The following is a 10,336-nucleotide window of genomic DNA, read 5'->3' on the forward strand; positions in this document are numbered from 1 at the left end:
CTGTTTACAAACATTTACTTAGAGGATGTACATTTAAAGAAAATATTCACAAGCGTTCGTGAACGTTTGTAAACGTTTGTTAAAAATGCTTTTTTGGTAGAAATCCAACTTTACTGCGACAATTTGAATGCGAGGGCTATTCTGACTTCGTTTACATTTAATAGAATCTTACATATTTTTTTGTAATTGTCATTGGCTTTAATTTAATTCACGACTTACAGAAAAGAAGTTTAATTAGAGTAAAAAATTGTTGTTTCTTTTTATATCACCTGTGTCTAATATTATGATTAACGAGTATCTAATTTGCTATCTAAATGTGTTAAAGTTATTTTCACAGGAAATTACAAACAAATATAAAAAAAATGGAATGTTTGTTTTATATATAACAACATGTAGATTTTATGCAATGCATACTGACACGTTATAATGTCAGTAAATATACGTAATACATATCGATATGCGAAAAAAAAGTAACAACTTTGGACTGCTTGTGTATTTTAAATTGATTTGTATATTGCTCTTTTTTCAGATCCGTTTTTATGATAAGTGACAAATAAACAATATTAATTATAATGTGATTATACAATATATTGTTATCAATAATTAAATATATATTATAATGAATTATCGATAATATATATAATAAATAATATATTATCTTTAATTATATATTACCAATAATTAAACTACATTAACATGTAGCTTTTTAAGACCGTTCTCTCAAAAAAAATTTATATGTTTTCGCAACCATAATAATGGCTTTGATTAATAATATTTCTCGCGACGGCCAAGAACGCGTATCGTTCCACCTCGGTAATCGATGATTTTATTACGTCAATAATTTTACGCACGTGGAAATGAAAATTTTGTAAGCGGGCTCATGTTTACATCGCGACAACCGTCACCTTTCCCCAATAGGGTGTTGCTGAAAGAAGCCATTATATTCTGGCAAGCACTACGTCAATCTATCCACTTATGCAGAAACATATTCTTGTGTCATTATCATCAGGTATCAGCCAACCGCTTACGAAGCCCGTCAATGCTCGTGCACTTGCTGGTAATAACACTCGGTATTTCGTCATGCTCGTCTCGTACAGAGACGTGATATAAATGTACATCGATTGCCAAAGCCAATTACGAGATACGATCTTGTATCTAAATAGAATGCTGAAAGACTCTTTCTCGCTAATATAAATGGTCACATGTAGCACAAACAATAGCAACCATACCACTATCGAGTGTCAGTAAACTCACGCGTAAAAGACTATAAAAATATCTTCGACATTTTCGGAAATTACCTTATCTATGGAGAATTGGTCGCAATTACGCGTAAATGTCTCGCCATTTATATATCTAAATGTTTCGATATCTAAAATATATCCGAGTATTGTATATAAATTTGATACAAAAATGAAATTTATTTTAACGAAAAATTTTGACGGATTATAATTTTTTTCTGAATTATTGAGAAAATATATTAATAGAGAGAGCAGTATTATTTTTGATATAACGACGTTTCTTTATGCGATATGGACCTGAATTCTGTCAGTGATGCAAAAATAGTTTATCTATAATAATTGTCTTTATTGACGAATAAAGAATAAACACACACATATATATATAATTTCCAAAAATTTACAAAATATTATATCGATTAAATATACAATATAATGTTTACGAAACAAGCGATATTACTGACTGGCGTAATGATATATTTTTTCAATTTTTTTTATTGTTAACTGCAACTATATTGTGATGTACAGATATACCTATATAATAATGCTGCATCGAAAAAACTCGGTACAAGTAGCAATAAGAAACGAAGAAGATATTTAAGGCAAATGCCTTATGGGCATAATGTATATACAATAAAAAAAAAGAAAAGAAAAACATGTAATATATCATAAACAACGATTCCTCTTGACACACAATCTCGTATTTGACGGTTGATGATCTGTAATATGCATGAAGTCTAGTTATTTAAACGTGCAATTATTTAATAAAGCTGTCAAACGATACATAAAGTATGATTTAATTAGCGATACAAGAACACTCAAGAAACTTATATACTATATTAGAGGTTGGTAAATAAAATCCCTTACACAGGTGATACTCGAGAATCTATATGTCCCTAATATATCAATTCTCTTGATATATTCCGCTCTTCACATTCCGGGACTATATATATAATAATATTTGATACTATTTTTTTATTTATGTATGTCTTTAACGAGCTTTAAAAACTCATATCTTTTTTTTTCAAGGCGCGTAAATTTGTATTGGATAAAATTGTGCGCTCTCTGTTATTTCACGAAAGAAACGTAGCGTTGTGGTTTTTTTTTCTTTTTTTTCCTGTAATGACTCATTTTGCTAGTACGACCGCACGAATGACGTGAATACTTATAATCGATTATGCGCTCGAACAGCTATCTTGCTTGAGTACACCACATGTGTTTTCCACAAGTTCGATCGGTTATTTCTCGTTAGACGATTGACAAAAACGTTTTCTCGCCCACCATACAGCGGCTAGAGCGGCTGCCAAAAAACCTATGCCGGCGACTATTCCCATGGAAATTGCCCTGTTGCGACGATAAGCAGGCACCTCCAAACCGATTCGTTCACTGGTTGCGACGTCGTCTGTAATGGACATCGCTGCCACTTCGAAAGTATAAAAACTTTCCTCCTCCAAAGTTTTCACTAGAATAATATTAATTATAGATTACAATTATTATTATTATTAATTATTATTTCAAACATGGTAGTATGTATATAACTAACTTATTAATTAATAATTATTACATAAGAGAGAAGGGTTTTATATAACAAGTCGTTTACCTAGATAATAAGTATCGGTTGTTTCTGCTCTTCCATACAAATGCTCGGACGGTCCCCTAAACCATCTCACGGTATAAAGCCTAACTTGGTTTTTTCCGTATTCAGGTGGTTCCCAAGTAACCAAGTAACCCTCAACGGTCGCTTGAACTTTTACGTTAATCGGTGGTCCCATGATTTCTTCTGAAATGGTTATGATATATTTATAACTTTCGAAATATTCGACACTGAGATGTAATAAAATCTATTCTCAAACTTTTTTTACTTACCTAGCGGACTGCGATATTCCGATGCCGAGTTTTCATTGATAGAACCTAGAAACGGATATTATGTGTTAATTTATTTCACATATATCTGCTCGTTTAAATACGCCTGAGAGATGACAATCTTACTCTGCAGAAAGTTGATAATCTTACTCGGCTGAGTGAATATTCGCAGCGCTTTACTAAACATTCCGTCGCCGTGCTTATCCTGACTCAACACCATAAACTCGTATTCTCGTCCTGGATAAAGATTGTTGACCGTCGCCTCTGTAATTTTTCTCGAGAGAATTTTCATTGTTCTCCATTCGGACGTGTCCGTTGGTCTGTACCTGTGCGCATACAAGACGCTGATATGTATATATTTAACTGTACATTAATTATAAAAAATTTCTTGCCCCTTCCAGCAAGCGACGATTCAGAATTTAATATTTTATTGTTATTATCGAATAAACGAGATACTTCACCATACTGAATATTCCATCTTGGGTCTCACGTATCCAGGTACCCAAGTCAAAGTGACGGCATTTTTGCTACTGTTGGCGCTTAGATTGTACGGTGCTCTAGGCGGGACGTTCAATACCATTAATTCAGCATCAGCGACGACCGTTGCTGCCTCATTGCTAGCTGCGCATTGATATAATCCTCGATCGTGTTCCTGAATCCTTTCTATCGTCAGATTGCCACCAGTTATGATACTTCTCTCAGGCGATAAAGGCATTCCGTCCTTTCGTCGCAGAAAATTATTCGTTTTATTACAAAATAGAATGTACGCAACATAACATGTAATTAATGTAATTAACAATTACGGCGTCGTACTTTGTACCACACGATGGTAGGTTGACGCGAATCGTCGCCGTCTTTGGCTTGACAAGGAATTTCCAAGACGTCGCCCAGCTTTCGCATATATAAATGTTGCGGCGTAACTGTGAATATCGGCGGTCTTTGAACTATCTGTAATAATTAACAGTATACTCGATATAACAGATATCGAGTGATATACGATCGGTATTTAATTTTGAGAAGCTAGTGTGCTATTAAAAGGAAATATCTGTTTGATTTTGTTATAGAAATCCATCTCTGACCGAAATCTTTCTTTCTTTATTTATTTATTTATTTTTATTTTTTTTTCCTTTTTTCTCGCGATCTGTATCGCTCTTTACGATATCTCGAGCAACGATGATAGGTACTCACTACGGTGATCGAAGGACTGGGCCCTTCGGTGCCTAGTTCATTGTAGGGAGTGCAACTGTAACTTCCCGAATGCGTCTCGTCCACTTTACTAAAATAGAGAGATCCGTTCCTCCTGTAGAAGACCCCTTGCACGTTATAAGGATCAAACAGGAATCCATCCTTCTCCCAACGAAGATTCGTGAGAGGCGGGTTTGCTCTGAAGTGGCAGTCTAAGAGGGCTGGTTTGCCGTACGGAAGATAGACTTCCCGGGGTGCGTAAATTACTTTCGCCTTATCTAGAAAATGGCGATATCAACTATCGATAAAGAGACGATGTGAAATAATTGAACGATTGGCGGTCATTACGATGCTCACATTGAACGTTGAGAAAGGCTGAAGCACTTTGTTGATCTCCGTTTTCCCCGGTTACTACGCAAGTGTATTCCCCAAGGTCGCCCATGACAGCTGAAGTTATAGTCAACGTTCCGTTATCGACAGACATTCGTCTTCTGAGATCCTATTGCGATAATGAGTCCGGTAATTTTTTAGACGTTGAGAAATACATCTTAATGTATTAAAATATATCTTAAAAATTGATTGAATTGAATTGAATTATATATACGAGTTTTAAAAATAAAAATTTTTCTACCTGTATTTCCGTGATCGGTATCCCTTCACGAAACCACGTTACAATCGTACTTTCGCCCTTAGCGACACAGTAAAAGGTGACACTCTCGCCCTCCATGGCAGTTTTATTGACAGGTGGTATCGTTAGTAAGGTATCGCCTGCAACAGGCGTCGGGAACGGCGACGCACCTAGGTTGAACGATTTAACGAGTCTGCTCAGCTTCAGGTTAGTAAGCAGCAGCCGGGTTACATAATATCATTTCGTTCATTATTATGCTTTGTATTAGCGGGATTAAGACATGAGACAATCAATTAATCTCTTGCACTTTTAATTTTGCACTTTGGTAAACGCGTTAAATAATCCGTTAGTATCAAAATTAATTAAATTACATATAAATGCATGATAGTTTTGCATAGTATGAATTATTATTTCAGAGCGATATTTTTACAATATTACGCATGAGAATCATGTAATGCTTAGTTTAAGATCAAATCTCGAATTAATTTTACTACAGAAATAGTCGTTTTCCGCGATACATTAAATAAAACGATAAATAAGCTATTGTTCGAATATATGAGTGACTCGACGTCTTCTTTCGTATCATGCCATAGAATTATATGTGCAAAAAACGAGAATTCTGAGCTGATTACATGAATTTTTTCTGATTGATACAATCGATAGGTTTAACATTAGAGGATATGATAAAAATATAATTTTCTTTTTTTTATTAAACTTTATAATCCAAATCTTTTAAAATTAATTCAAGTTTTCACAAATAATTTAAATCTCCTTAAGAAACTAATACGTAATTTTTTTGCAATATTCCCTCGTAATATTTTATTTAAAATAATTTAAGGAGATATTTTATCTGAATATCGCTGCGTATAACAAATACAATGATACACAAATGAGAAAAAGGAAGCGCGAGTGACCTTTTAATCAAGATGAATTGTTTCTCTTTGTCTCCTGGACTTTATGAGTCAAGAATGTCAGAGGTGTTTAAATGAACGATTAAATTTGAAGACTCGTATTCTACTTGTCAAAAAATTAGGGCACGTATTTCACAGTTATAAGCTTGGTTAGCTTTAGCACATCGGACTAAATTTAATAGTCAGTCTTTGTTAATTGGCATCAAATTGCGTTAACACGTTAGATTTGGTTGCATCGTTGATAGTACTATATATTGGTAGATACTTACAATTAGTAATATTTGATAGATTGTTGTAGTGTTATTTGGTATTTATATGTTAAGGGATGTATTTTTGTATCCCGTAGAAAATTATATAATAATTAGCAATTGATATATACAAATGTGTTAGTATATATATAAATTTTTCTGTTACTTAATTTCACTACACGTTTTTTTTTTATCCTATGCAAATGTAAATAATTGTAAATGATGAAAATTACCATAAATGGCGAGGTGGAACCACGTGCCATTGTTTCTAGAATTCGGCGTTCTATTGGGGAAGATCACCTTGCATTCGTACCACCCTTGATCGCTTTCACGAATATTTGTGAGGTTTATGCTACCCTGGCCGTGGTGTCCGATATTGTCCAACAAGTGTATGCGATCTTTGTAAGCATTGTCCACCGTCACGTGTCCATCGTACCAGGAAAATACTGTACGTTTCTGTAGCATTATAGAATAATATTAAGATCTCTTTGGGATATATATTTTTGATAAATTATACAAAAATTAGTTCTCTCTTCTCAGTTCTGTAAGAATCGTATATTTTATGAGAAATAACATTATTTCGCTCTTGATGTTTTTTTTTTTATTTATTTATTTATTCAAAGAATATTTCTTTTTGAATGACCGATTTTTGAATACAATCGTAAGCGAACCTTGAGGGAATTACAACCGCGTAATCTGATCGTAGCTGCTACGATGATCATTAATTGGATCATCCTTTCGCGGAATGCAAGACTCATGCAACTCAACGAAAAAGTTTAATGTGTATTATTAAACTCAAGTTGTACTCACGCAAGGTCTCGCGTTAATAAAATACGCAGTTTAATGAATAAGGATTCATCGTGTTATTTTCGGCAATTCTCAATTAGTCTATCGGTCAGTCGAATTTTCTCATATTCATCGACAATCCAAAAAAAATCTACGGAATAAGGATACGTCTGAAGGAGAGGAGCGAGAATGGCGCTAATCGGTTCTAATCGTCTGACAATGCATTAACAGTGACCCACTAGTTTGGACCCCTCCGTTGTAGACTGAACGTGACTAAATATAATGCAGCCTTGCGTCCCGTACTCCAATTACCACGACGGACAGACGAAGAGGGAAGAAGCACCTGTTTTACATACGCATCAGGGACCAATCGGGTTAAGTTCCACTTGATTCTATGCGATGGCCACGTGCAATCTGTTTCCGGCGTACGTCGCTCGTACGATGCGACATCCGGATCTTCCATTCGGGCAAATTCGTCTAGCGATTATTGTTTATCGTTTTATGAAAATCGATGCTAGGAAGAATTTTTTTCAAGATTATATAAATTATAGCAAACGACTTTTTTTTTTTTTCCCCGGTTTAAGGACATCGTTTTTTAGGTCACAAATAGAATGATTTTATAAAAATACTTTCCTATCTTTTCGTATATCATAAGATATTCAATGTTACGCTCTCTCGCGTATTATATATCTATTTGAAATCGAGAAGAGAGGAATAGAAATCTATATCCAGATAGATTGTCACATCAACGGAATCAGATATAATTTCGAAGAAATTGAATAACCTACCCTACCTTGAACGCTTTTTCTACGCGTCTCTGCCGGAAGGCGACGAGTACGTCCGTATGTAAATTAACCGAATAACAGCCAGCCTTAACGCTCTTTAATCGTCAATCAGTCAATCGTACGTCGTCGTGTTACCATTGTTACGTGCGGTATGTTATTAAACGCGTACATCGTTAAAATGAATCCCTTTACTTTAACCTCAATTTTAGATTGAATAAAATAAGTGTTTCTCACACATATTTTTCATTTCTGCGTTTCGAGAAAAAAAAAAAAAATATGTATAATATTTCTGTATCTCAAATTTTTAACGTATCTTAATAAATGTATATGTATCTTAATAATATATGTATGTTTAAATGTATCTTATGTTTCCAGATATTAATAAAATTAATTTGTCCAAGCCAATAATATCGCAATTAATGTGTCGCATTGGAAATTAATATCACATTAATTTATGTATCTCTACACTATAATTACTTTAATAAACGCTTATATAATTATTTGTTCGATCCAAGGTAATATTGTCATTAATCGGCGTATTATTTCGATCCCGCAACATGTAATACTGGTTTGCGTTACTATATCCTGTTTTGCAATGGCATGTATTTTAATATGTATCATTTTTAATAGATTATGTATTAATACTAAAGTTTTATTGATTATGTCAATGATATAAAAAGAGTCATTGGAAGTTTAAAACATGCAAAATATTTTTCTCATGAATCTGCATCTCGTAATCGATAAAAAGATTACGAGTTCGTTATTATACTTACGTGGCGGTTCCATTGAAGCACATACGGAATCGGCGTATCGTGTGGAAAGTCAAGATCGCAATTAAATACCGCGTACTCTCCTACCCCGGCATTAAGATAAGTCGGTTCCTTATCCTCTTCTAGGACTAAGCTGTAGCTGCAGGCTAAAAAAACCGGCGATTAAAAAAAAAAAAAAATTCTTATCTCGATTACTCTGACCAATTTTTATTTATCTACGTATTTCGGCGACGGAATATCATGGATAAATGCCTGCGAGAAAACGTCGCGTGTAAAGTGATATTACGCATTGGGACTAATTTCCGGAGATTGCGTAATTTTCCGCCGGATTATGCGTAACAATCGAGCGCGTTAACGGAATGATACACATTGTTGTTATCTTCCCCGCATAAACAGTCAATGATGACTATGCGCGATTATTCGGATAAACAAAATGCTTATTTGAATACTTTTGGGCAGTGGTCTCGAATTTAATTCGCCTTTGCATGGCGCTAAACGCTAATCAGCGAATTTATTGTGATTATAATGTTGGTTTTACGTCTACTTGTTACACCACACACTCCGTTTTCAAGCAATTAAAATTGTTTTTTCCTTTAGAAATGTCTTGTGTAACGCAATTTTAGATAAACGATATGATAAGAAATATATAATATTCTTAATTAAATATATGTTAAATATATTCTCTTATATTGTATTTTTCGAAGATCTTACCTTCGTAGCAGAGTAAGACTGCCAGCAGCTTGTAAACTTTAGCGGCTCGGTTCATCCTTGCGTGTTTCGATCCTATATCTCACCTATTTTCACTTATATCGCATCAACACAACGGTATCGTGAGGACGCGTTGGCAGAAACGACGATAGGTTACACTCCGCAACAACGGCCGATACATCTGTCATTATCCGCACTCATCGAACATCGGGCCACCACCTTTCGGCTCAATTATTAGCACACGTCACTCTCACGCCATAGATGTGTGTCTTGACTATTTTCAATCTCTTTCGTTTTTCTCTTTCCAAATCGGCTTCAAAACTTGAATCTTTCCTTTAAACTCTACACACCTTCTTTTATCTCGGTACCCAGCGATCTTATCCGAACGTTGATTTTACTATTCAAACAATGTTGGGTTGTAATTGATCACCACCTTGTTCGGGCTCAGAGCTTTGTCGAGGATACCGGTGTCACATCGTCGAGGTCGTTAATTCTGGAAAACGCGTCGGAGGAGCACCAGGTATTCTGTTCGCCGGTGTCGTGTTCACTGGAACGACGCACAGTTTGATCCGAGACGAAGATTGGTCCACCATGGAATGCTCCGGAGGCAACACTAAATCGCGTAATCGCGTCGTGCTCTCGCTCAATCCAAGCGGATACGAAGAGCTAGGAGTAATGAGTACCGGGAGGGGGTTGCGAGGGTGGATGGACCGGTGATGTGCGCGGGAGGAATATATACGAGGGATTCATCACGATTCTACGTTTGCGGGCACGGTGTGCGCGCTCCCGTTTGCGTCGCATGCGAACTTCGGCACACCCATGATGACACGAATGAATGACGTTGCACAAAAAAAAAAGTGTAACTATTACGTCCAATTAATTCGATCCCGTAAAAAAAAAAAAGAGAAAAAAAACGTGCGGCCGAGCCCATGCATTTCCTCGAACGAGCGCATCGTTCGATATAGAGGTAGTAACGTTGTAATTAGCGTTAACGTAGATTGAGGAATTTGATGGAAAATATTTAGCGTCTTATAATTTACCTTTGTAAGAATGTATGTTTCACAGAAATTTTATATTTTATTCATTTAATTTGATGGGGAAATAATTACACAAGAAATATTCTTTATTTCTGATAAATGTTTTCAAATAATGTTTGAAATTCAAATATTTTTCAAATAATTATTTGATACAATAATACGATTGTCGAAAATAATCAA

The 10,336-nt window shown here is 35.1% G+C and overlaps 1 protein-coding gene across 3 annotated transcripts; it reads right to left on the reverse strand.

Moving 5' to 3' along the window:
- Window positions 1–664: 664 nt before the first annotated feature.
- Bdl (borderless) lies at window positions 665–9,852 on the reverse strand. 3 transcript variants are annotated; one of them, XM_070293934.1, is made up of 12 exons: window positions 9,123–9,852; window positions 8,415–8,557; window positions 6,304–6,526; window positions 4,915–5,081; window positions 4,641–4,782; window positions 4,287–4,561; window positions 3,912–4,046; window positions 3,560–3,819; window positions 3,249–3,424; window positions 3,102–3,146; window positions 2,836–3,015; window positions 665–2,697 (listed from the first exon to the last, which is right to left on the reverse strand). In XM_070293934.1, exons 1-12 carry the CDS (start codon window positions 9,175–9,177, stop codon window positions 2,474–2,476), a joined length of 2,025 nt encoding a protein of 674 aa, XP_070150035.1. In that variant the 5' UTR covers window positions 9,178–9,852; the 3' UTR covers window positions 665–2,473. The 3 variants fall into 3 exon arrangements, with proteins under 3 accessions (XP_070150035.1, XP_070150034.1, XP_070150036.1); XM_070293933.1 differs by having other exon boundaries at window positions 3,225–3,424; window positions 9,123–9,851; XM_070293935.1 differs by having other exon boundaries at window positions 3,225–3,424; window positions 4,915–5,051; window positions 9,123–9,850.
- Window positions 9,853–10,336: the final 484 nt, after the last annotated feature.

Source organism: Polyergus mexicanus, unplaced genomic scaffold (assembly GCF_030449975.1).
Source record: "Polyergus mexicanus isolate NDT 795.1 unplaced genomic scaffold, iyPolMexi1.0 SCAF_4, whole genome shotgun sequence".
NCBI lineage: Eukaryota > Metazoa > Arthropoda > Insecta > Hymenoptera > Formicidae > Polyergus > Polyergus mexicanus.

Bases quoted from the DNA above. Each gene is read 5' to 3' on its own strand.
- Bdl (XM_070293933.1), bottom strand. From the start codon at position 9,177: ATGAACCGAGCCGCTAAAGTTTACAAGCTGCTGGCAGTCTTACTCTGC. The intron at 8,558-9,122 runs GTAAGATCTTCG...CGGTTTTTTTAG, and splicing joins AGTCTTACTCTGCTACGAAG to CCTGCAGCTACAGCTTAGTC. The intron at 5,082-6,303 runs GTAATTTTCATC...CGTTCAACCTAG, and splicing joins GTTCCACCTCGCCATTTATG to GTGCGTCGCCGTTCCCGACG.